The sequence below is a fragment of the Papio anubis genome, chromosome 4 (assembly GCF_008728515.1).
Source record: "Papio anubis isolate 15944 chromosome 4, Panubis1.0, whole genome shotgun sequence".
Lineage (NCBI taxonomy): Eukaryota > Metazoa > Chordata > Mammalia > Primates > Cercopithecidae > Papio > Papio anubis.
In genome coordinates this window covers 100,648,718-100,674,975 of record NC_044979.1, presented here as the reverse complement: position 1 = coordinate 100,674,975, position 26,258 = coordinate 100,648,718, and the positions used below count along the sequence as shown (strand labels likewise).

At 52.3% G+C, this 26,258-nt stretch overlaps 1 protein-coding gene across 3 annotated transcripts in view; it reads left to right on the top strand.

The window, feature by feature from the left end:
• Positions 1-409: 409 nt before the first annotated feature.
• The window catches only part of CRHR2 (corticotropin releasing hormone receptor 2), a 38,769-nt gene continuing 12,920 nt past the window's right edge, over positions 410-26,258 (top strand). For 2 of the 3 annotated variants that reach the window (XM_021935925.2, XM_021935926.2), the window contains exons 1-5: positions 8,250-8,591; positions 8,731-8,856; positions 23,496-23,581; positions 25,163-25,272; positions 25,615-25,732. In XM_021935925.2, the coding sequence (XP_021791617.1) occupies positions 8,489-8,591; positions 8,731-8,856; positions 23,496-23,581; positions 25,163-25,272; positions 25,615-25,732 (543 nt within the window). In that variant the 5' untranslated portion in view covers positions 8,250-8,488. Of the gene's footprint in view, positions 4,362-8,249; positions 8,592-8,730; positions 8,857-23,495; positions 23,582-25,162; positions 25,273-25,614; positions 25,733-26,258 lie in introns of those variants that run through there. The other variant, XM_031665340.1, reaches the window with a different exon arrangement.

The window sequence follows — 26,258 nt, the reverse complement described above, 5'->3', positions numbered from 1 at the left end:
TGTCTGCGCAGGTGGGATCATTCATTAGAAGCTCCAGGCTGACGTGGTGAGGCTGAGCGTGCAGCTTCCAGGCCCAGCACAGGAAACGGACTGAGCCCAGTGTGGAGAACGTGATGTTTGAGGGCTTTTGGGCTCTGGCCCCTGGGGACATCCTGGGGCAAACATTGACCCAGCTGCCAGGAGAAGCACATCTGACAGGCCGCAGGAAGAGAAGGGGCTGCCCACTGATGGAGCAGTGCCTTCTAGAATCCCAGAATCAGGAATGTCAGGGTTGGGAGGGGCACAAAAGTCACACACACGTGTGCATGCACACACACACACGCTGACCACAGAGCGAGAAAGGAGTGGTCTTGGGAGGAATAGGGCCAAGGGTTAGAATTTTAGAGTGCATTGCTCTCGTTCAGTCATACAGCATGCATTTTCCAACCTCTCTGCCTTTGCACATGCTGTGCTCTCTACCTAGAATGCCCTTCCTGGCCTGATCAGCTTGGCAAGCTCCTACTCACCCTTCAAAACCCACATTAGCATGACCTCTTCTGTGATACTACCCCTGCCCTCCTCAGTAAATCATACATGCTGTAAAGCTGTACATCCTATCCATCTTTCCCACCGGAAGATGGTCCCTTCACGGGTGCACATGCCCACATCTACTTTATCCATGCACATCCAGCACCCATTCTGATTATTTTTTAGAAGATGGGATCCTGGGTGCTTCTCTGTGTTTTGGATGGAATTGCCATTATTGCAACAATCACATCTCTTCCCTAGTGAGTGCCTAAGCTGGCCCTATGGTCCCTTCTTTTGTCCCTACTCATCTTTCTGGTTGCCCCAAAATGCTACCTCTTTCAGTAAGCCTTCCCTGTCTTCCTGAATCCAAGTTAGGCACCTCTCTCATGTATTAACCTAATGCTGTTTGTTGCAAGTACCTGCTTACCTGTGTGACAGGGAAACAAAGTTAAATCATGCATTTGCCTCCTCTTCCTTCTGCACTTTCTAAGTCTAGAGGATCCCTACCTGGCCTGGGACTACCTGAAGGACACCCATCAAGTTCCCCCAGCCAGGGCCTGACACACAGTAGGTGTTCTGCAAATATTTGTCAGTTGAATGAACAACTAATGGAACCCACCCCTCACCTGGCTTTGCTGACAGAAGGACATGAGCCCCATCACAGGGACACATCCCAGCCTGAGGAGGAGACAGCCTTGGGAGCTGAGGGATGGACAGAGCAGACCCTTGCCCAGGAGACAATGCTGCACTGGGCCACTTCTGAGGACTTTCTTGGGTCTAACCCAGGCCAGGCTGCTGCTGCTCCATGTGGCCGTGGGCATCTCCCTCCTCGTCGTTCTCCCTCTCTGTACTAACAGGAGTAAGGGATGAGTGATAGGATAGGATGGGGGCAGACAGGCACTGTCAATGGCTAGCCTGGGCCTGATCTCTGACCCTCATCCCTGCTCTCCCCTAGGCAGCTGGGCAGAGCCAGAGCCTGTGGGCACTTCTGGAGCAGTACTGCCACACCATCATGAGCCTCACCAACCTCTCAGGTAGGCACCCTCCGCCACCACCCTCCAGCAGCTTCCGGAGATGTGGGTGGACCCTAGGGGAGGAAGAGGCTTTCCTGAGGCTAGCCCAGGCTCAGCCGGGTAGTGGGTGGGGTGCTGGCTTCCAGTCCTGGCTTGATTTCTGCCTGGCTGGGGGCTCTTAGGCAGGCACCTTCCCCATTCTAGGCTCAGGCCTGCCCCTGATAATGAAGGGCTTGACTGGGAGGCCCCTCCCCATTCCCAGCTCCCTCGAGGTAAGTCAGTTGGCTGGCATTCAGGAGTTCAAGGAGGGGATGACCCCTCTGCTTTCCAACTCCGGGGAGACTGGCAGAAGGTGCTAAACATTCTCTGGTTGCCGTGGCTACAGGTGTCACTTCCTGGTAAGGACTTGCAAAGCAGCAGCCCGGCCCTGAGTTCTGGCCCCTCAGAGGTTTCCAGTGGCTGATTCACAGGGTCAGGGCCAGCCACTGCTGGATTCTGCTGGGTTCCAGAGAGATGTCTCCAGTGTCCCACCCTGTATCCTGGCCTTCCCAGGTCTGCATCCACAGGATGGGAGTGGGGGTGACCCTCGCTCGGGCCTGGGGCCACCGCCAGGGCACGAGGAGACAAGGGTACTGGCCAGCACCCAGACCCAGCCTCCAGGCGCTGCCCAAGCCAGGCATCAAAGAGAAAGTCTTGCTGCCTGTTCTCCTTCCACTGGGGTGGTCAAGAGCTCAGGTGTTGGGATCAGGTAGACCTAAGTCTGGATCCTAGCTCTTCCACCCAGCGGCCTCGCCCAGACCCTGGAAACTCACCTAACTCATCTGTGTTAGTGTCCTAGTGTCCTGGGGTCACTGGAACAAAGCACCGCAGACTGGGGTCTTGAGCAGAAGCTGATTTCCTCACCATTCTGGAGACTGGAAGACCAAGATCAAGCTGTGGGCAGGGCTAGTTCCTCCCGAGGCCTCTCCCCTTGGCTTGCAGACGGTCTTCTTCTCCCTCTGTCTTCACATGCTGTCTCCTCTGCATGTCTGTGTCCCAATCTCCTCTTCTTCTAAGAACACCAGTACTATCGGATTAAAGCCCACTTACCTTACTTTACTTTAATCACCTCATCGAAGACCCTAAATCCAAACAAGGCCACATTCTGAGGTATTGGGAGTTAGGACTTCAACATATGAATTTTGGAGCAACACAGTTCAGCCTGTAACACCATCTGAAGCTAGTTTCCTCATCTATTTAGCAATGGGTCTAAGTCCACCTCAGAGGCTCCCAGTGAAGGCTGAATGAGAGCCCACATGGACACCCAGCACAGGCCATGCCAGCATCAGACAGGACATGGAGGCCCCTCCCTTCAGGAAGGCCCAGCCTTCTCTCACCCTCAGAGGCAGCGCGGGTTTGTCAGCAGACCCATAGCCTTCTCCCTGCCTTCCCCTGCCCTCCCTCCAGCAGGTGGCACAGACCCTTCCCTGTCTCCCCTGGGGGATGGTCCCCCCTCTGAGTGCAGTGGATAAGGTCCCAGCTTCTCCAAACATACAGCCTTGCCTGTTCAGCTTCTAATAGCATTCATCCATTTGCAAAAGGGATCCACATGATTTCTATAAAATTGGGCACAAAAAAATGTAACTCTAAGAAGAAGCCAATAAGTACTTGTTCTTCCGCAACCCAGGAATTTTTATAATGCCTCATATCCCTCAAGAATTTATGCATCCATAGAGCCTCATGTTCAACTGTTTTCTTTATTTTCTTTTTCTTTTTTTTTTTTCAAATGGGATAATAGTGTGTCCATAGTTTCATCACCTGCTTTTTCCTCTTATAACTCAGAGTGAACATTTCCCCATGTCATTAAATATTCAACCACTTCATCGCTGGTGACGCTGCCTAGCAGCCACTCTGGGGATGCATTACCCCATATGAACCATGACTGGATGGTGGATGTAGAGGCTGTTAGGGAGCCCCTCGAGCTTCAGGAATCATTTCTCAAGTCCCCACATGATAATGACCTTCTTTTCAGTGTCCACTCTTTGAGGAAATGTATCATGACTAACACAGAGTTCAAAACCAAGTAAAACCAAACACTATGTCTTTTAGATGTACATACCCGTGAGAAAACTGGAAAAAAAAAAATATGAGCCAGAGAATGACAAATGCAATAGTCAAGGGAATGTTTCCTCTGGGGAAGGAGAATAGAAATAAATACATAAGTGACTAGTAATGATGTAGTTTCCAATTGGGTGGTAGGTTTATTATATTGTCTACTACATACAATAAAAAGATTAAATAAAATAAAGACTAAAAAATAAAGTTAAGCCATGCATGGGCTAATGCACGGGCTAATAATGACAAAGGGTCATGAAACTATGATCAATTCAATTGTATGCCCCTGAAAAAGGAAACACATGCATAATCACAAGAGCGATTATGACTTCAGGCAGGCTTTAAATAGATTATTTCTATTTTATTCATCACAGAGGCATCTACATACATTTGAAAAATATTAGGGCATATATTATGAGGCATATTATTTATCCCATCCATAGACAATATAAAAATCCAAATGGACTATTTATTTATTTATTATTTTTTGTAGAGATGGGGGTCTCACTGTGTTGCCCAGGCTGGTCTTGAATTCCTGGACTCAAGCAATCTGCCTTCCTTGGCTTCCCCAAGTGCTGAGATTATAAGTGTGAGCCACTGCACTTGGCCAAGAATCCGAATGGATTCAAAGATACCTTGAAATAAGTCCTCAATGCAACACACACACATATACAAGGGTTGGTCAAATGGGAAGAGAGCCGTGGCCTGAAGACAGGGTCCTGGGCTTTCCTCAGCTCTTCTGCCAAGGTATCTGTTCTTTCTTAGTGATTCACTGGGCTGAAGCCTAGAGCATTCCAATGGGTGCTGCGGATGGGTTAGTGAACAGGACCAGCCCTGCCCTTGGGGAGGCATGGACTGGTAGATGAGATAATGAACAAAAAGCAACCTGGATGTGACATAGGCCCAGCACCCAGCAGATGGGGTCACCAAAGAGCTGCATGTCTGAAGGATGAGTGTGGAGCTGTAAGGCCATTTCCAGTACAAGAACACAAACAAGGAACAGATAGCGAATGGTTCCTGGTAGTGACATATTGTTCTGGAGGGTCTTTCAAATGAAGTAGGAGGGTGAGGATGGGGAACAATGATCATGAAGAACCTTCTTTGCAATACCAAAGATGGTTCCCAGGAATGACACATTGTTCTGGAGGGCCTTTCAAATCGAGCAGGAGGGTGAGGATGAGGGATAGATGATCATGAAGGACCTTCTTTGCAATACCAAAGAGGTGGTCTCCATCTCAAGGGCAACGGGGTGGGGGCACTCCTATGAGGCAGAGTGACAGGATCATAATTATAAAACATCGTTTCATCTGCCATGAGGAGACAGGGAGCCCATTTGGGCTGCTGCAGAGATGAGGATGGCCTGGGAGAAGCAGGGGAGGGAAACCTCTTTTCCTTGTCTGGGAATCCTATTGTCCATTTGTAAAACAAGAATGTGGGACTGGATGTCACTGAGGGTCCTTTCTGTCCCCACAGCTTAGTCCCATGGTTTGACATGAAGACACCAGGCCACTTCCTCTGTCCTGCAGTGGAGTAGGATAGGGTGAGGAGGGGGTGCCTGGCCTGGGACCCCTGTCTCCAGTGCTACAGGGCAAGAGTGAGGCACCTTCAGGCCCCTCTGGAACCTCTGCGCCCTCAGCAACCCCATCGTAATTCCCAGGAAACACCACGACTCTTCCAGCTGTGCCTGAATAGACTCCCTGTCTATGCAGTCTAATCAAGGACAGTCCCTTAGAGAAGCAAAGATGCATCCTGTGCCTTTAAATCCTGTTTTCCAGCTGACATTTGAGTGGTAGGGGATGAATGAGAGAGAGAATGTGTGTTTATGGTGAAGATGCATAACTGTGGTTCTGTGTGCGATTCTGTTGTGCCTACATGCCTGTTTGACGCCACGTAGTAGGCTTTGCAAGTGTGTCTGAGCTGGCCTGGAACTGTCCACTGCTGCTACAACTGACATCAGAGGTGGGTCATGGGATGGGATACAGGGCACCAGAGGCACCTGCCTTACCCTGTTGCTTATGGTACACAAGGGTCTTCCCGAGCACCTGTCACACTTCCCTGAACCTATTTGCCAACATGTCCCCAGTAGCCTGGGGAGACACAAACTGTTCCAAATACTTATCCCCTAATGCCTGGCCTCCAGCTGGGATGGGGCTGGCCTGCAGCCCGGGGAACCCATCACTATCCCAAAGCCTCTAATCTACCTCTGCTTCTTTAGTTAGCAAAAAGGCCCCTGTCTTTGTTTGTTTGTACTTGGATTTAGTAAAATTGAGGGAAGTTTGGGGCTTTTCCCAATTTCCTCCTCATTTACCTATTTGCAGACACTAAAGTGAGCTGTAAAATCAATTTGTTCCCAAACTGCTACCTTTTCTAGTTTTTCCTGTGTCACATCTAGAATGACAACTGTGCCTATAATAATATCCATGAAGTAATGGCCCCACATCCAGGGGACCTTGGGTCTGTGGGTCTGTGCTCAGACCCCAACTGCTCATTCAGGATGCAGAACAGCCTTTGACTCTGCCGCTGAAATGGTTACTTCCCAGAGGAATCTTTGGTATGTGAGATCTCCCAGTTAAGAGCGATCCCGTTCACCCAGGCCAACCATCTGTTATGAGCTTTCCCAGTTAAGAGCGATCCAATTCACCCAGGCCAACCCTCCGTTCTGCAGAAATCCACATGAGATGAGAAGTCCCTGGCCTCTGGTCATTGGGAGCACACCACCTGTGGACATAGCTGCATCTCAGGAGGTGGTGCACTTTAGGCACCACCCAGGCAGTGGCTCCAGTAACAAACAAGGTTAACAACTTAAGCTTGGCTTAGGATTTCTCCCTTCCTCTGTGCTGCACTGTGCTGTGTAAAGGGCAGTCCCCTGTATATGAGGGACACTATTTCCCTGTGAATACATGGGCTCACCTGGCCAGCCATACTCTGGCCTGTGTGGGATCCTGGGTAACAGGGCTCAGTCTAGGAATGGAGGGTAGGACTCTGCCGAGGTTCTCCCCTGCTCCTGGCACTGGATAATATGAAGACCAAGGAAATTCTACCTCTGCAGCTGCCCAGAGCTGAGCATGAGCTCTCACTGTCCATTCAGGAGGCAGAGGATAGACCTGGCTGACTGCTCAGCACCTTGTACCTGCCAGTCAGCAGGCCCTGGAGAGATTCCAGGGCTCAGCCCTGGTCTTAGTGTGGCCTCGCTCGCTCTGCCTGGGCAGTGACAGAACCATTAATATGGAGGCTGGTGAGAGCAGAGCACACAAAAGCAGCCTGCCTGCCACTTCACCTCTCTTTGCCCAGGGCATGGTGCTAGTTTATGGTGGATTCAGCCTCTCCTAGCAGCTTAGGTTTATGTAGAGCATGGCAGGGGAACAGGACTCATTCCTGAGACTGGGTTCCAGCTCTCCCTGCCCTCTAAAGATAGAAACACACAACACACATGTATGTATTCCCCAGTCTCTCCATCTCATAACTCAGAACCAGAGAGTCTCAGAGCTGAGAGGGGCCTCGGGGAAGATTTCACTGATGGAGAAAGCCCCAGAAGAGAGGGCAAGAGTCCTGCCTGGGGTACCATGGCAGAGAGAGCAGAGTCAAAAGCTGGACCAAAACGCAGCCTGAGTGGAAGCATGCCTTACTCCAGGCCCTGCTGCCCCAGCCAGATGCCCCACTCAGCAGGCAGACACAGCAGGCCTGCCCTGGGCACTCTGAGGGTGCAGCCACAGCAGAACCCCAAGGAGGCAGTCTGGGGTTGGGGGACGTGAGCAAGTTCCCTGGGAAAGTTTCCAGCTCCTCCACACCTGCTGTGGGGCCTAATTCTCCCGGCCCCTGCCCGTTCCTGGTGTGGAAACCAGGGTCAGGTGAGGCCCTGCCCAAGCCTGGAGGAAGAGAGACACATTCTCACTTTCTTTCTGGTGCCCAGGGCACCAACACCTGAGTGTATAAAGCCTTCCAGATAATTTCAGCCAATTTCTCCCCTAGACTTACTCCATCTGATTAAATGGCCACCCGGTCACTCAAGCGGGAGACCCGATGTTATCCCTGCTTCCGGGCTCCTGCTTAAAACCAGCCACCCACTCCAGTTCCTCCTCACCAGGTCTGGCTGCCCCTCGGAAATCTCTCTCCATTCCAGCTTCCACGGCCTGATCCAAGGTCTTCAACCCACTCAGGCCACTTGATCTCATTAGACTCTTGGGTGTCTCCCTGTTTCCCTCCAGGCCTCCCCAATCCATTTCCTTCCAGGAGGCTATAGAGGCTTTTAGAGGGTGCAGATCTGCCCATGGGCTCTCGGTCCCTGCCTCCCTCCAGTGTCCTCTCTCACGGAGGAGAAGCTCAGGCGGAGAGCTTTCGAACTTTGGGTCGCGGCTGTCTCTCGGTTAGGAGAGCTGCAGTGTTCTCCTCCGGCAGGGGGGCAGGTGGGAGCGCTTTGCTGCCCCCTGCAGCTCTGGGGCCTGCGATCCCCGCACGGGGCATTCCGTCACCCCAGGCCCACGCTCTCCAGCCCACAGCCCTCCTCTGGACGCCGCGAGTGGAAGACAGCCGGGAACTGAGAAGCCGTACTCTGGGCAGGGTAGGGGGCCCGGGGGCTGGAGTCCGAGCCCCTCCGAGAGGAGCCGCCCGGCCCCGCCCCCCGGCGCCGCCATTGGCCGCGGCGGAGCGGCTGTACCCGCAGCTCGGTGCGCTCCGCAGCTCCTCTCCGGGAAGGTCCCCACTTGACAGCTCTGGGCGACCGGAGGCGGCGCCCAGAGGCTGCCCGGGAGACCGGAGCTGGGCTGGCGGGGGCCAGGTCCCCGCGCCCTCTCGGCCGCTCACTCTCGCGGCCACTCCCTCGCAGCCACGCCGAGCGCGCACTCCCACTCCCTCTCCGCGCGCGGCTGCGGGGCGCGATGGACGCGGCACTGCTTCACAGCCTGCTGGAGGTTAACTGCAGCCTGGCGCTGGCCGAAGAGCTGCTCTTGGACGGCTGGGGGCCACCCCTGGACCCCGAGGGTAGGCGGGAGGCGAGAGGTCGGAGGCTGCCCGGGCTCCTTCTCTTGCGCGCTTAGTGCGCCCCTGACCCCGCGCTCCGAGAGCCCGGCGTCCCTTGGGGCGCCCCTCTGAGCCCTACTGCGCTCTCTCGCGCCGCCAGGTCCCTACTCCTACTGCAACACGACCTTGGACCAGATCGGAACGTGCTGGCCCCGCAGCGCTGCCGGAGCCCTCGTGGAGAGGCCGTGCCCCGAGTACTTCAACGGCGTCAAGTACAACACGACCCGTGAGTGCCCCCGGCTCTCGCTGCCTGCTCTATACCGGCCTCCAGGGAAGGCGGTTTAGGGAGTAAAGAGGATTCCGGACCCAGTGGCACAAAGCAGCTGAGGGCCGTGGTACCGCAGACCGCTGGCGTTAAGGACCCCTTACAATGTTGGGGGCGCGCCTTCTGCTTCTGCCCCCAATACAGCGTCTAACCTCAGTAAGCCAGTGATTTGCCCACAATTCCCGTGCTCCATGCGGTGACAGCCCAAAAAGGGGAGAAGGAAATACTTCCTCCTCTTTAAGTGTAAACCTCCCTCCCTCATTGTAGGTTCCCGTTGCCTGAAGTTCCCCATTAGGGCTTCATTGTTTAGATAATGGTTCCCCTGCCCAGGAGGGGGACCTGTCCCAGGAGGGCGGATATGCTAAGTCCCAAATCCCCCAGAGTGAGTGCAGTGACCAGACCTTACTACCAGAGTGGAGAGAAGGAGGGCAGGAGGCAGGAGGGCTGGGGCGAGCGCATATTTTGTGGGAAGGACATGCAGGCGTAGGTTATGCTAAGCCAGAGGGTGCGGGTGTTGCATCTTCCCTAATCCGAGGTCCCAGGACTGACCTACTGGGCTGAGTCAGGGGCTGTGGGCAGCATTATTCCTGCGCCCCCATGATGACTGGTGTCTGAATCAGCCCCCACCCCACCACCTCTCAAGGAGAACAACCTGTGCCTGCCTTCCTCCTGGCAAGTCACGGACTGGCTTGAGGCTCTGGGGGAAAGGGCAGCAGAGGTTGCTGGAGTTACACAGCCTCCAGGTGGGGTCGTTCAGTGTGGGTTCTGGGTGTGTGCATGTGTGTAGGTGCCTGTCTGTGCCCTGTGGAACAATGGGACGGGAGCCAGGCGTGTGGTCTGCAGGAGGCTGTGGGGGCAGAAATCACTGCCCCACCTAGAACCCCCCTCACATCTCTAGCCGGACCCCAGTTGTCAAGCACGCTGAGACCCTATCTGGATTGTTTGTCTGAAGCCTCTCATCCTGGAACCATCCTTAGAAGCCATCTCAGAGTGTCTGTGTCTGAGTGGTGGCCCAGCTCCACCTCCACCACCCATACACACACACACACACACACACACACACACACACACACACAAGCTTTCAGAAGCTGAGGCTGAGGGCTTTGCCATGAGGGATGGTTAGAAGGCAAGAGAGATGCACCTGCACCTGATGCCAAGCTGCATTCCCCTGGCTGCACCAGCTGAGGGCTCTGGTGGGCCCAGGGAGCACATGCTTCCCATCCATGATTAAAACAGATCTCCCTGGAAGGAAGTAAGGTCCTCAAGCTAGGAAGTGTGCAAGCAGAAGGAATGATTTCCCTGTACCTTCCTATTCCTGACCTTATAAAACTGTATTTTTAGGATTCCATGAGCTGTGTGGGGTGGGCTAATGGAGATCAGCGTGCCTGATTCAGACTGGGCCCGGAGATTCAGGGCCATCCAGGGTAAAGTGGGGTGATGGAGCATCTCAGCCCACAGCCTGTGAACCTCAGGGAGCTCTGCTTTGGTTCTTACCCCAGCCTGGGCTATGCCTTGTTCTCCCCAACCAGCCTGGAGGCCCCCCTTTCCCAGGGCAGGGCCTGGGTCTCTTCTTCATAGCCGAACTGAGTACAGTAATATTCAGTCAATTTGTGGAACACCCACTATGTGCCAGCCACTGCACGGGCACTGTATTGAGACTTTCACTCACAATTGCAACAGACAAAAAGAACAGAATGATGAATGCGCTGATTAGGGGGGAAGCACAAGGTCTATGGAATTGGGGTGGGGGTGGGTGATAAGGAAGACTTCCCAAAGGTGCTGCAGACAGCACATATCAGGCCATTCATATCAATTAAGTCTAATGAGAAGCTGATAAAATGTTGGCGCACCACCCAGGCTGGTAAAAGTAGGGCCAGTTAGCCCCTGGTATCTAATGAACTATTTTCTTCATTTAGACCAAAGTGCTCCCGGCACTGCAACTGCTGGAGAATGAGAGGAGCTGGTGGAGGGTGGGGAGCACTTACCATTAACCAGCACCTATGAGGTCAGCCTAGGTGGGAAGAGCAAAGGCTGCTAATGGCTGTGGAAATGCATGATTGATTTCTGTCCTCCCCTTTCTTCACATCAGCGCTGCTTCCTTCTTCTCTGTTTGCCTTTTCCATGGGATCCTTCCTTTAAAAAGAATGACAGAGGAAGAAAACTCCATGAGAAGCCTAGGGGAAGAACAGGAGCGTTCAGGCTCTACTTCCTGCCCCAATTTTGTTATGCTATAGCCAAATCCCCACTGAAGCCTCATTCCTTAGCGAGCAGGAATCGCCCGGGTGGGGATAGCAGTTTAGATATTAGTCTCCGCAATTTTTCAACTCAACTGAGCACACAGAATCTGCCACAAAGCTATCAAGTGTTGATCATTTTCCAGGTGCCAGCTACTATTGAGAGAGCTTTGTATCCATATCTCAGGCATCCATAATCCCACTCACCCACACTCCCTCTGTGATACACACTGCTTTTATGCCCATATGGCAGACAAGAACACTGAGTCTCAGACACATGAAGTAACTTGTTCAAAGTCCTAATCAGCTCCTGTGCACCAGTGCAGGCAGGTGAATCCACAGCCCTCACTATTAACCATGGAGCAGTACTGCCTCCATAAGAGGCATTCGGTTTGTGAGGAGAGCTTAGAGATTTGGAAAGAAAACTCATACCTCTGGCCTGGAGGATCAGGGAGGACTTAGCCCTCTGAGCTGGACTTCTGGGGACAGGTTGGGTTTTAGCAGGTGAGTGTGTAATAGGCACAGGAGAGGCCCTCTAGGCTGAGGGGACTGGGCAAAGCATGGAGAGAGGCAGGGCTTTGTGCCTTGGGGGGAGTGAGTGTTGTATGGAGAACAGGGAGTAGGAGAAACAATGAGGCTGGGGAGGAGCATGGAGGTCAGGTGATGCAGGCCATTCTACAGGGCTTCACCATCTGGAGAGGGAGCCTGGGTGAGCTTGTGAGCAGGGGAGCTCAGTTTTGGGAGCACACTGTCCTCTGGAGGGAAAGGAGAGGTAAGGGGACTTCTGCACAGAGCCAGGTAGACTACAGGTTTTGGGAGCAAATGAGGATGAAGACGCCAGCAATCTTGGGCATTTGAAATTGACAAGATATGGTGAGAAACAGCAAGGTAAAGCGTTGGGCACACAAGAAACAGCTGAGCACAGTTGGGGATGTGTTGGCTTTGAGGAGCTGGAGGGATACCTGAGCGGAGATGTCCAGAAAGCAGCCGGCTGGGTTGGGAAAAGCTCAAGAGAGCGCCAAGAGTGGAGATAAGGCATTTAGAAGTCCTTAGGATGTGGGGTTAGCAAATAGCTACAGTGTGTGAGTTTGGGAGGCTGGGTCAGAGCCTTGAGCCATCTTACCCAGAGCTATTTCCAGATGCAGCAGGGCGAAGGGAAGGGAAGGGACTAGTGCATGGCCACACATGCTAGTCAGTGGCAGAGCCAAGTTAAGCACAAGAGTCTCCTCGGGTGTTCTCTACACAACCTGTGCTGGTGCTTCAGTGGCTGAGCTTCCACGTGTTTGTACTGTGGTTTAACTCATTTAATCCTTGCACCATCCAGTGACAGAGACATAGCATTATCCTCATTTTACACATGGGAAAAATGAGGTGTGGAGCAATTAAGTCACTTATAACAGAACAAGGATTCAAACCCAGGTTCTGCTGCCTCTCAAAAAGCAACTCTGCTAGGTTAAGCAGAGAAGAAATTTTTAAAAAAATATATTGGGGAGCTTATGGAATCCAGAGTGGGCTAGAGAACCAGATTTGGGGCCCCAAGCCAAGAACACAGGGCAGAGCTAGCCCAGTGAGGGGACCTCCCTCTCCCTGAAAGGCCCTGCCAACACCACCAGCCCTGGCCACTAGGTGGGACACAGCCCTGCTACCACCACTGCCACCACTACCACCACTACTCTAGAGTCTTTTTTTTTTTTTTTTTTTTTTTGAGACAAGATCTCAATCTACTACCCAGGCTGGAGTCCAGTGGCATGATCAAGGATCACTGCAATCTCAAACTCCTGTGCCCAGGTGATCCTCCTGCCTCAGCCTCCCAAGTAGCTGAGACTACAGGCACATGCCACCACACCTGGCTAATTTTAAAATTTTTTGTAGAGGTGGATCTTGCCATTTTGCCAGAGCTGGTCTTCAACTCCTGGACTCAAGCGATCCTCCTGTCTCTGGCTCCCAAAGTGCTGGGAGAATAGGCGTGAGCCGCTGCACCTGGCCAACCTGGAGTCTTAAGCTTCCCGCAGTTATCTCTGGAGAGGCTTTCTCCCTGTCTCCATCTGGGGGCCCCCAGTTCACTAATTCCCTCAGGTAGGTGCATCTGATGATTGGGGGAGTATGTGAAGCCCCAGGTCCCATGCCAAAGCTCTGGCTACAAGGGAGCCTGGGAAGTAAGGATCTGGCATTTTAGCTCTAGGTGGGGAGGTAGCCTCGATCTTCCCCCAGGATTCCCCGAGCCCAGGTTCAAATCCTGGGTGGCTAGAAACAATCCTAAATGTCCATATTCAATTTAATCGGGGCAAGTCTTATCCCTTTTGTGGGCCTCAGTCTCCCTATCTGTATTCAGAAAGGAGGTGGATTAGCATGGAAGTGGTTTGGCCAGAAGTGGGGCACTTATATCCCATTTTCCTCTCACCTCTCCCCGTTCCACATGGACTTCTCTGAGCCCATCTCTGTGCACATCTCTGTCTCTGTGTCTCTCTCGTTGTCTCCCTGTTTCTGTTTTTCTCTATGTGTGATTCTGTTTCTGTGTGTATGTTTCTATGTCCGTCTCAGTTTCTCTCTTTTTTTTTTTTTTACCTCTCTCTCTCTTTCTCTCTCTTTCTCCTTCTCCATCTCTCCTTACTGCCTTCTCCGTCCCCCGGCTCCATCTCCAAACCCACCATCTCCCAGCTCACATCCCTCACTCTATCTGCCCTTCTCCTGCACCTCATCTTGCCTGTCCCTGTGGTCCTTTTGGCTGCAAAGGAGGGTCCTGCCACCTCCCTCCTGGCCATGGTCCATTTTCCTTCTGTGGAACCACTAAGTGCAGCTTGGCTCAGCCTTGGCCTCCTTGACCTCAGGCTCCACAATGTCCTACTGGGAACGGCTGGGGTCATCTGTACTGAGGCATCTGCCAGGACAGGGGAAGAAGGGGCATCCCATCTAACCTAGCCACATGGGGAGGTTAGGGGTCCTCACTTCCCAGAACCCCATTCTAGAGACATGCTGAAACACTGGTTGTGTTACAATGGAAACACATAAGCTGAGTGGTCTCCAGCCAGAGGGGTCTCTCCCATTGGGTCTGCCTGCTTAATCCCTTCTTCAGTCCTCAGGGCCAGAGGTGATAAGAAAGGCTGAAACCTGCCCTCAGGAAGCCCCAGGCTGCTTATCTACCAGGCTTGTGCAAATCAACAGGCAGAGATCAGGAAGAGGGGTTTGGTGGACACTGGGACATTCCTGGGAGGCTTTCTGGAGGGAGTGGGGGTAAACTTTAAAGGTCTTGGAGCAGTTGGGATGCCATGTTTGTTGAGGACAGGCACAGTGCAGGAGTACAAGCCTCAGGAGGACCCCAGATAGACCCTGCCCTCTGGGTTGAAGAAGTAGAAGCTGTAAATCCGGAAACTTAGGTCTGCATTCTCAGACACCGGTGAGACCTGATCCCGCCCTGACTCTATTCCATTCTCCAAGGCCCATCAGTTACTCCATGTGTGAGAACAGCTTCCCTGCTGGGAGAGAGGGAAGGCGGGACAGGCACAGCCATCACAGAGGTTTAGCTAAGAGAAGAAGGAAGGAAGAGAAATAAAGCAGAAGTGGATGCCCTTGTGGCCACCCTCCACTCCAGAGCTGCCCGGCTGCAGAGCCCTCTATACATTGAGTCCAGCCCTCCCCTCCCCACTTAAGGGTAGGAAATGACTGCCCAGGAGAGGGAAACACAGCTGCCCAGAGTCCTACAGCAAGTCTGGGCCCTGATAGGCCTCTGCTGGCTCCGGAAACTCCTGGCTTCTGCTCTAGCTTCTACCCACCTCTGCATGCATCTTGATCTTTCCTGTCTCGTGCTCTCCCCAGGAATCCTCCAGCCACCTAATCATCTTGCTCCGGCTCACCCCTTATTGAGGTTGTATTTCACCCTTTCCCCCAGAAAGCATTGAGGAGCCTAGAGACAAGGTTTTCAAAGATGCATAAGACCTGAGCCTGCCTTCCAGGAGCTCCTGTTCTAGAAACAGTGACAGGCAGACCCTCAAAGAGAACTTTTTATTATATGCTCTCAAGTAAAATGGCGCAGTGAAGACAGTCGGAGCACATGGAAGGAAATTATTCCAAGAGGAAGGGAGAGTAAGTTTGGAAGACTTCATGGAGAAAGTCTTGTTGAACAGTACCTTGAAAAATTGAGCTAATGATGTGTCAGATGGAAGGGAGCGGGGGAGCAGAAGTGGAGGAGGAGGGAGGGAAGCAGAAGCCAGATCATGGAGGCCTCAGATGTTGGACTAGGGCATGGGCCTCGATTCTGCTGGCTTTAGAGACAGCAGCTGTTTGTCCGTAGCCCTATGGTGCAGGACCAGAATACTCTGGCCATTTCCTCTCCTACCTCCTGCTCATTAAGTCAGAGGTCCCAGCATCCTTCCCTGTGCACTCCCTACCACCAATGCCACAGCGGAGCTTGGATCCCTGAAAAAGGACTAAAGGAGGAGCCCCATCTCAGTAACCCTCAGGGAGCTCCCCACAGGGCTTCTTGTCAGGGCCCCAGGTGCAGGCATCTGGGCCCCTCTGACTGCCCACCCCCACCAGGTGCTCCAGAGTCAGGCAGGCAGTCCCTTTCCCACACAGCACCTGCCAGGAGAGCCGCTGGGGCAAGGGAGAGTGGAAGGAACCTGGGCTCAGATTCAGCAGGGCTGGATCTAAGTCCTGGGTTTGTCATGACTCACTGAGGGACTGGTAGACCCTCCTTGTCCAAGTCTCGGTTTTCTTATCTGTTTGAAGGGGACAGCAAACATGCTGACCTCGTGGGGCCATGGCACACAGGGGAGATGATGCTGCTTGGGGCTCCCTGTGGACAGCTAGGACATTGTCAGCAAGGGGAGGGGAGTTGAAGGTGGCCTGGGGCCCGGAAGGAGAGGCCATCATGTCCTTGGGGAGGGGAGAGTCCCACCTACACCAAGAATGACTATCCTCATTCTGGGGTGGTGCTCTCCTGCTGTCTCTGAGGGCCCCCAGAACTCTGTGGTTTCTGGGGATGTCCTGGGAGGGGGAAGTCTGTCTATCTAGACTGAGAAGGTCTGGTGCCTAAAAGCCTGTGGAGAAAGGCAGCCACTTGCCCCCCGGAGGGATGCTGCTGGCATTCTGCCAGCCAGCTGTCTTCTCCCTGCATTACTTCACAGGAACCATGAACTGAAAGCCAGTTCTAATTCTGACCATCCTACTGACTGCTTTTCTCACTTTGGGCAGGTTGTCTCCCCTCTTCAGACCTCAGTTTATCTGCACCAGGTGGGTGGAGGACTTGATGAGTTCTAGTGATGTTTCTCAGTTCCAAGGCAACTTCTGCCACAGGGGTCCTCTGTTCGTCCTCTCCCCACCTTCCTCCACAGGCCGGCGTCATGGCGACGAGCCCACTGAGCGTTGCTAGGATGGCTGGAAGGAGGGAGCCCTGTACAGTAGAGGCGGGAGCATGAGGTAGGGGCCTCCTCCCACTGCCCCTTCTCTGGGGAGGGCAGAGCTTACACAGTGAGCTGGGTTCTGCTCCCCCTTCCCTTTTTCATAGACCCAGTATGGTCTTCATTAAACTGCTCAATGCCTTTATGACTCAGTTTCCCCACTGTCTCCTGTAAGTATGCTTACAGATCCTGCTTAAGGATGGCAGGGCACCATGAGTGAAAAGTCCTGTGAAAATAGGGAGCTGAGGCTCTCTGGAGGTCCAGAACAGGCAGTTGAGGTTCAGAGAGCTGTGTCCATACAACATTAAGAAATGGAATCCAAGCTCCCTGGCCTGAATCTCAGACATCACCAACAAAGGGCCCTGGGGATGCCTTTCCCACCCATTGGCTGGGGTTGGCAATAGTAGACTCCCAAACTCAACCTAGCACTTCTATGTCAGTCTGGGTCTGAGCTTGGGTGAACATCACCAGCTGCCTGTTCCTCTCTGACCACCAATTTGCTGTGATTGGATCAAGACAGAAATATGCAAGGTGGGCCTCAATGTTGGTCAGTCCTCCTTAGCCTGCAGTGGCCTCCAGGCAATGCAGGGTACTGACTCAAGGAGATGCACCTCATTTGGGAAGCTCAGGAAAACCCTGCTGTTAGCACCAGGACTATACATCTGACCACCCCAGCTCTGGCCACACTTCCCCAAAAGTCTCTTAACTGGGGATGAAAAGCAATCCAGTCCAGGAAGTGGAGGCCAAGCTGGGAGGAGACATTGGCTGAGAGGTTTTTCCCACAAAAAGCAAGAAAGATGGCCAGGCATGGTGACTCATGCCTGCAATCCCAACATTTTGGGAGGCTGAGGCAGGAGGATCACTTGAGGCCAGGAGTTTGAGACCAGCCAAAGCCACATAGTGAGACCCCATTTCTACAAAAAAAAAAAAAGAATTAGGAAATTATCATGGCATGATGGCACATGCCTACAGTCCCATTACTCAGGAGGCTGAGGCAGGAGGATCACTTGAGTACAGGAGTTCAAGGCTGCAGTGAGCTAAGATCACACCACTGCCCTCCAACCTAGGTGACAGAGTGAGACCCCATCTCAAAAAATGTAGGTAAGAAAGGTGACTCAAAGTCAAGGTCAAAGATTTCCCCACTAGGCCCCAAGCCAGACAAGAAGATGGCTGGATCTGGAGTGGCCTAACTACAGGCAGTAAAAGGAATTGAGAGTGGGATATCTGGCCCCTAAGGTATTATCTTCTGGGGATCTGGACACTAAGTGGCAATGACACTGAAGAGGTGGCATAACTGGCAGCACCTGCTGAAACACAGGGTCATAGGGAGAGCCTCTCTCCTAGGTACACCAACTCCAGGGTCTCCTGTGAGGAAGTGTGTCCCAGAGGAGAGAGATCTTCTGCCTCTTCATGGTTGAGTGACCCCAGACGTGTCAGTTTCTCTCTTCGGGTCCCACCAGACCAGATGCAGAAGTTGCCTTCCTTCCTAATTCCCAAGGAGATGCCTGATGACTCAGTTTCCAACTTGCTTCCCTTGGAACAGTCAAAGCTTTCATGCCAGGAACCTGGAGGATGGTGCCCACAAGTTTGCTGTTTGAGACTGACACCCCTCCCCCATGTGGGGTTGGACTGCAATGTCTGCAGTTTGGCAGCTGGGTCAGCCTACCCGCGGCGTCTTGTCGTGTGATCTGGCTTCCTCCTGCGTGTGTGACTGTTTTGTATTTGCCATGCATCTTGGTGGAGCATGGGCATACAAGGTGGCAGACTGTCTTCCTGGCCCACTCTGAGCCTCCTACCTTCGATGAGTTCCCAAGTAACCTAGGAAACAGCATCAGCCTTGGTCCATCCTAAGATCCTGTGTGCTCAGCTTTGTGCAGTACTTAAGAAAGGGCCAGAAATGACAGCAAACCAGGCCATGCCTTTAGGGGTTCTCAGCCTTGTACAAAATAAGGCAAACTTCTGCTCCAGAGAACCTGGGCTGGTTAGGAAAGTACAACACCTTTACAGGGGTCAGTGAAAGAACAATCCCAGCCTAGTGTGAGCCAGGCAGACACAAGCAGCTGGACCCTTGGGGAGCTGGAACAGTCATGGAAGCTACCTGGAGGAGCTGGGGCTGGAGCTGGGCCTTGAAAAGGGGCATGAATTGGCGTGACTTCATTGGGCCGGGCCCAGGGCCAAGATCTGAATATCAGGTGGGAAGGCTGGTTCTTAGGAGCTCTCCGAGGTCCCCAACCTTAGAGATAGGCAGGGATGAAGAATGGCATTACGCTGTCCGCGGTGCTGAAAGTTCCGATCTCATGTAGTGACTTCATTCCTTCTGTAAATATTGCTTCTGGCCCTCCCCACCTCAATGTCATCACTTTCTCTCCCTCACCACCACTACTACTAGTACTACCTCTTCTTTTTCTCCTCCTCCTCCTCTTCATCCTCCTTCTTCTTCTATAATCATCATCACAGGGTCTCACTCTATCACCCAGGCTGGAGTGCAGTGGCACAATCTCAGCTCACTGCAACCTCTGCCTCCCAGGCTCAAGCAATCCTCTCACTTCAGCCTTCTGAGTAGCTGGGACTATAGGCACACACCACCACGCCTGGTTTGTTTGTTTTTTTTTTTTTTTTTTAGAGAGAGAGATGGAGTTTCATCATGTTGCTCAGACTGGTTTCAAACTCCCAGGCTCAAGCAATTCACCCACCTTGGTCTCCCAAAATGTTGGGATTACAGGCATGAGCCACCATATCCAGCCTTTCCCTCACTTGCTGTACTTTTCTTTCCAAATAGCCAATGACCCCATTGCTGTGCCTCACCACAGTCCCATTCACTCTTTTCCCCGTGCCTACCCCTGCCCCTTGTACTCCTTCCCCCAAAACTACCACCAAAAATAGCCCCTCATGGTCCTTGTCTCCTATGGTCCATGTCTCTCCAAACGGTATCAGAGATAGAAGTGCCAACCATTTGAAGGTGATGTCAGGGTGCTTGGAGTTGTCACAATAGCTTGGGGATGCTAACTGGCATTTAGTAGACTGGGGAGTTTCACATAACATATAATTGATACACCTGAGATGCCAAACATCATAGAGAATCGATTTACTGTAGTTTTTCTAAGAGGCAAAACTGAGACTAAGAGGGAAGGGACTTAGTCATGGTCACCTAGCTATCCAGAGACAAAACTACAGCTAGAATACAGGCTCTCATGTCCTAGCCAGGCTTCAGGACCACCCCAGGTAACTGCCTGAACTGGGAACTCTTTGCAAAGTGTCAGCATCTGAAACGGGGAGAGCCCATTGTAATGGGGGTTTTTGGCAGGCCTCGGCCACTCTGAGCATGGAAACCAGGCCTCCCAGACTACAGAGTCCTGCAAGAGAAGACCCTGCCTGCATCATTCAGACCCTAATGCCCCTGGAAGCCCACACTCCACATCATCAGCATTGATCCTCAGCAGGGGCACCTGTGTTGCTATGGTAATGGGCACCCACCTCTCTGCATCCAGCCCCACAATTTTAGCCTTGCCATCTGCCCTCAGAGTGTGTGCCCATCCATCTATGGTTTCCAGGGGGTGGAGGGGATTCTTTCCATCTTACTCTCTCCTGTCCAAGGCTGTGCCTAAGGGCCCAGTGCCCTCATTAGCTACAGCAGACAGCTCCTCCGAAGAGTGGGGCACATCTGTCCTCCAGTCCTTTGATACCCAGTGTCTATAGCCAGAAGCTTATCTGCAGGCAGGGCTGGGCTGCCAGAGAGGGAAGTCCCCTCCCACTACTGCATCCTACCTGCTTTCCCAGGGGTCAGCAGGTCTGAGTCAATTCTGTTCAGCCCACATTTCCTCAGTGGCTCTGTCCTGAGGGAGATCTGGTGGCTCCAATATGGCTTCTACTTACTTGTCTGTTCTCAAGGAGCTCAAGTCCAGTACCAAAGAAAAGAATGATTAGGTCCAAAGATGTGAAATTCATAGTGAATTATGGCAAATGCACTAAAACAGAATTTGTGAATTTGTGTTTTTCAAACTATGGATTGTGATGCAAGAGTGGACTGTGGAGTCAATTTAGTGGGTCATGATCAGCGTTTGTGTGTGAAATGAATAGAAGGCATTAGAATAGGCTGGATAGGAAAATAGTACAGTTGTGCTCAAGCTAAATCTTGCTTTTTGAAACTGGATTCTGTGTGTGTGTGTGTGTGTGTGTGTGTGTGTACTGGATTATAATATAAAATGTATGTGTTATTGTGGTTCAAGGGCAATAAAGTGGAAAAACTACGTTACAAGGGAAGGGATAGAGGGGGAAACAAAGAAAGGATTGCTTCAGACCTAGGGGTGTTGGGGATGGCTCCATGCAGGAGGTGGCATTTGAGAGTGGGTTAAAGATGGGTAGGAGTTCATCCGTGAGCAGTGGATAAGGAGGAGGTGCTTTAAGAGGTGGATCCACACAAAGAGGGTATGTGCCAAGCCTGTTTGTGCCAATGCCAGTGGCCATGCAGAATGCTGGAGATGGGTCAGGGCAGCTAGGCTGGGGCCTGTGTATCAAGGGCCTTGACTATCATGCTAAGAAATTAGACTTTATTCTTGAGAGCAATAAACAGCCACTGATGGCTTTTAAGCAGGAATCAACATGGTCAAGGTGGCAAGAGAAGAAGCAGGGAAGTGAGAGAGGAGGCCGTTGTGGCAGTCCAGGCAAGAAGACTAGAGAGCAGATGGAGGGATGGGCAGGAGGGGAGTGAACTCTGGAAAAAGAAAAGGAGGAGAAAGAATCCATGGAACTTGGAACCCCATGGACATTGGTGTGAGGGAGAGGAAAGGTCTCTGATTTGCAGCATTTCTATCCTGACCCCCTCCCACCTGCAAGTCCGCCCCACTATCAGTGCCACCACAGGATATCATATTTGGGACACAAGTGTTCCGAGGCCCCATCCTCAGGGAGCCCCCACACTGATCAGAGTGACCAGACTCACTCACCTGGACAGCTCAGGGCTGGTCATCGGGCAAGGTTTGGAGTGTGGGGCTCAGGCGGTCAGGACTGGAGGTGCTCGGGAGAGAGAGCTATAGAGTGAAAGCAATCAAGGTCTTCCTGAAGGAAGGGGCCTAGCATTGAGCTTCAGGAAAGCTAGATAGTATTTATGAACACATAGAAGATAAATTTTTCTGCCCTTTGAAACACAGACAGGATTCTGGTCTGCCTCACCTCACATAGACTGTTCAGAGACACTGTAAACCCCCATCAGGGAGGGACTGTTCATTTCACAAAAGAACTTACCCTCCTTACACGCTTACTTTTTTAGTTCGGTGACATCACCATCACCGACCCTCACGAGTTGAGGTAGCCTCTCCCTTTCATGAGCATGAATGTTGGTAGGAAAAGATGGTCCTAGGTATCAAATTCAGAGCCCACCTGGGGAGTTGGGCACCATGGCTAGGGGTGGGGAGCAGGCTTCCTCTTCCTGGGAGTCAGAATCAGCATCAGACCAGGGCATTCCCTGACTCACTTGGCAGGGGGAGGGCAGGGCCCTGCCAGGGATGGGCCTTGGCCCAGGAGGAAGGAATAGGCCAGTCATGACCCTGGGTTTGAAGAATGGATGAGCTCCAGGCACCAAACTAAAAAACAATTAAGCTAATAGAATCTTCCCCATTGATTTTGCTCTTCGGCAAGTGCTCTTTCCCAATTCCATTGCTTCAAACTCATCGGGCTCAATGGAAGTGGGTTTTTAAGTAAACTTAATTATTTCAGAACACACTGCTTCCAAAAACAACCTAAAGTTCCCCCTCCAGCTCTGCAACTCTGTGATCTGCGAGCTATTTATTTTAATTAGCTTTACATTGTATATCTAACATATGCTAAAAAGAAAAATTCACAGACAACTGCCCATTAGTCAGAGAGATGAACCCTGGTACAAATCACCCCCAAACAATGGAACATTCAGCATTTGTAACCCACCCGGGAGGTCAGAAACACACTAGTGAGGAAGGCAGAGCAGAGGCAGACTTGGAGAGCTCCGGGCCTTCTCAGGTGGGAGGGCTTCCTCCTGATTGGAGCTGGCGTATGGAGGGGGTGTCTTAGGAGCCAGACCTTGACAGATGGAGCTGAGATAGAAAGAAAGGCAAATATGAGCATTTTTCAACTTTCCTACCATCCCCCTTGACAAAACCTGCACTTGTGTGCACAGGACGATGCTCCTTGAAACGTCTTTTCACACATCGTATTCCAACTTGAATACAGAGGCTGGTTCTTGAACATTGAGAGACATCACATGGTGGCCTCCCAGGCAGCAGCGGCCCAAGAGCAGCGGCCCAGCCCTGAGTCCCCAGCATTCACTCATTCCTGTTTGCCACTACTTGATATGGCCTAAAGGTTAAGAACAGAAGACCTGAAGCCAGAACTTCTGGGTTTGAATCCTCTTGTCATCTTTGTATCCTTGGCCAGCAGCTTAATCTCTTTGTGCCTCAGTTTCCTCCTCTCTGAAATGGGTTCATATTAATGCCTACTTCATGGGGTGGTTGTGGAGATTGAATGGACATGTGTATCCATAGCAGTTAGAAGAGGACCTGGCACATGGGAAACACATGCTATGTAAATGGTAGCTATTATTAAAATGGAGATGCTGATATTGGTGAAGTATGGATCTCAAATATAAAACAATTGAGATGAGGGTGTAAATTATGTGGCATGCTGAAAGCAGTGAATCTTCAGGCACAACCCACTGCTCACAGTTGGATTCAGTTTTGAAGCAAATGAACAAAATGGAAGTGTACAAAGTGCTAGTCAAAGATTGTATCTAAAATGGGTTTTAGCATGCCTTTAGCAATCTTGTAAGATGAGTCTTTTGTGCTATTTTCACATAAGTGGCTTACATGTAAACTTGCACATTGTATTTCCTGCCCTAGGAGAGCTGAGGTGTGTTTACCTTATCCTGTGGGCACTAGGGAGCCAGGGAGGGCTCTTGAGGAGAGGAGTGACCTGACTCTTGGCAGTTGGCATTTTTTTGTAGGGAATGCCTATCGAGAATGCTTGGAGAATGGGACGTGGGCCTCAAAGATCAACTACTCACAGTGTGAGCCCATTTTGGATGACAAGGTGAGTGGCCCTCACCTGCTGCAACCCCAGGCCTCACACACGTATTAGGACTCAGGTTGAACACAGAGGATCCCAAGGGGGGCAGACCAATCCTTGTGTCACCCAGCCACTCCCTTCTGTACCTCCTGCCCCTGCCCCCAGTGTCCTGCCCTGTGCTCAGTGACACTGTAGAGGAGTAGAGAAGGGGGACATGGAGTCCTACCTTCAAGAGAGCTTGGGCTGCTAGAGGATACAGCCAAGGTGGCATGTGACACAAAAAGGGAATGACCGTGTAATCAATGCTCCCAACATCTTAGACGCTGTGTGGCTGCACACCTTCCTCTCCCTCTGGGCCTCAGTTTCCCAATCTGACATTCTGATTCTGTGACTCCCCATGGAAACAAATGCAGCCCCACAAGGGCTGTCCCCCTGGGAAGCTGGGTCCTGCTCTGCCTCGCCTGCTCCAGCTCTTGCTCTGGAATTCAATTCGGTGCTGCTGAGGCACCGAACTCCTCTCCTTGAGGCTACGCCTCATTCCTGACCTAAAAGGATACATCTCAGCTCTGTCCCCTCCTCATTACCCAGCACAGTCCTCAGTGGGACTGGGACTTTTCCCCAAATGAAGTCCAAATTGAGAGGGAAAAACATTCACCCGCCCTGAGAAAGTCATTCTGCAAAATGTGAGCCACAGGGGTTCTGCAGGGAGGCCACTCAACGGGCAGGGAGGCCTCCAGCCCTCAGTTCTCACCTCCACTCTTTCTGCCCCTCCAGCAGTGGAGAATCAACACAGGGGGTGGGTAGGGTGGAGGGGTGGCTCTCCCTGGCAGGAAGGAGTATTTCATCACTGACTTTGTTTCAAATTGCCAACACTTGGTGATAATTAAAAGTCAACTGACTTTTATTCAGTTTGAATAAAATTTCTAAATTCTCTATAGACAGTGCACCCTCTCGTGTGGTCTCCAGGGCAGAGTAATCTCAATGCACCCCACCCCAGGCCTCCCATAGGCCATTGCTTCTGAGGTAGGATGGCAGGTTGGCCCCATTGTACAGACATCAAAACTGAGGTCCCGAGATAAAAATCAACCCACCCTCAGTCACTCAGCCAGCTGGGATCTGGGCTGAGACTAAACTCAGGAGAAGCATTCTAGAGTCTAGAATTTTTAAAAAGAATCTGTACCCATACCTCTCAAAATGTGCCCCCAAAAATGCATGTTGGTGCCCGGCACAGCGGCATATGTCTGTAGTCCCAGCTACTTGAGAGGCTGAAGTGGGAGGACTGCTTCAGGCCTGCAGATCAAGGCTGCAGTGCACTATGATTACACCTGTGAATAGCCACTGGACCCCAGCCTGAGCAACAGACTGATACCCCATCTCTAAAAAAATAAAAATAAATGCATGTTGGAAGGCCTGACCACAGCCACTTATCACAACAAGAGCCACCCAGGGCCAACAGGAACGAACTCTAAGAGCCAGGCATGGCAACGACAGCTGGAGCACTTCTGCCCCCAAGGTCAGGACACAGAGGTGGCCATGGCTGGAGTACCCAGCCCCACCCTCACGTGCCCATGCCCCCGTCTTCCCTGCCCATGTCTGTCTGTCCAGCAGAGGAAGTACGACCTGCACTACCGCGTCGCCCTTGTCGTCAACTACCTGGGCCACTGCGTATCTGTGGCAGCCCTGGTGGCTGCCTTCCTGCTTTTCCTGGCCCTGCGGTGAGTCCACCCTTCCGCCTTGCTTTCTCCTCCTCCCTCCTCCTACAGTACCCCCTTCACCTCTCCCAGACATTCTCACCTCCATTCTGGGGTCCAGCAGATAAAAGGGCCAGTGGAGAAAGGGGGGTTTGGGCGGGGTGCCAGGGCATAGATCACCAGCAGGCATGTGGGGTGCAGAGTGGGAGCTGGACTCAGAGGCCTCACTGTGGCCACCGTGGGTGGGAAGTGGCTCCTAGTGCAGCCCTGCCCTCATCCTAGGCTGAGTCTCTACCTGGCCTCAGGGCGAACCCAGTCCCAGTTGACCCCTGACCCCGGCTGACCCCTGACCTGCACCTCCCACAGGAGCATCCGCTGTCTGCGGAATGTGATTCACTGGAACCTCATCACCACCTTTATCCTGCGAAATGTCATGTGGTTCCTGCTGCAGCTCATCGACCATGAAGTGCACGAGAGCAATGAGGTCACTGCTCGGGGAGACTTGGGGCTAGACCTGGGGGACTCTGGGCTCTGGGGGCACCCATCTCTCTGTCTGCTGTCTGCTTAGACCCCTCCTTTGACAGGAAACTCACTACCTATCAGAGCAGCCCTCTTCTTCTTGGGCAGCTTTTACTCTTACAAGCTCTTCCTAATGTTGAGCTTCTGCAACTCTACCCCATTCTTGCTCCCACTCTGAGAACAGATCCTCTGTACTCTCTCCAGGCTCTGAGACAGACCCCTTGGAGATTTGCACACAGAGACTGATGTTCACCAGTCCCCCCTACTCTCAGCTGGTGACACCTGACTTTCTGGCTGCTCCTTGGCTGACCCATGGCCAGAATGCTGTCATCTGGGCTGTGGCTCAGGTGCAAAACCATACCTGAGCTCGCCTCCACCCTAGCCATTGTCCCACCAGAGCTGGGCTGGGAGGAGCAGGAAGCTGCCAGGCTGGAAGCTTCACAAAGCTGACTCCAGACACATTTATCCTAGTCCACTCCTTATCTTGTGGA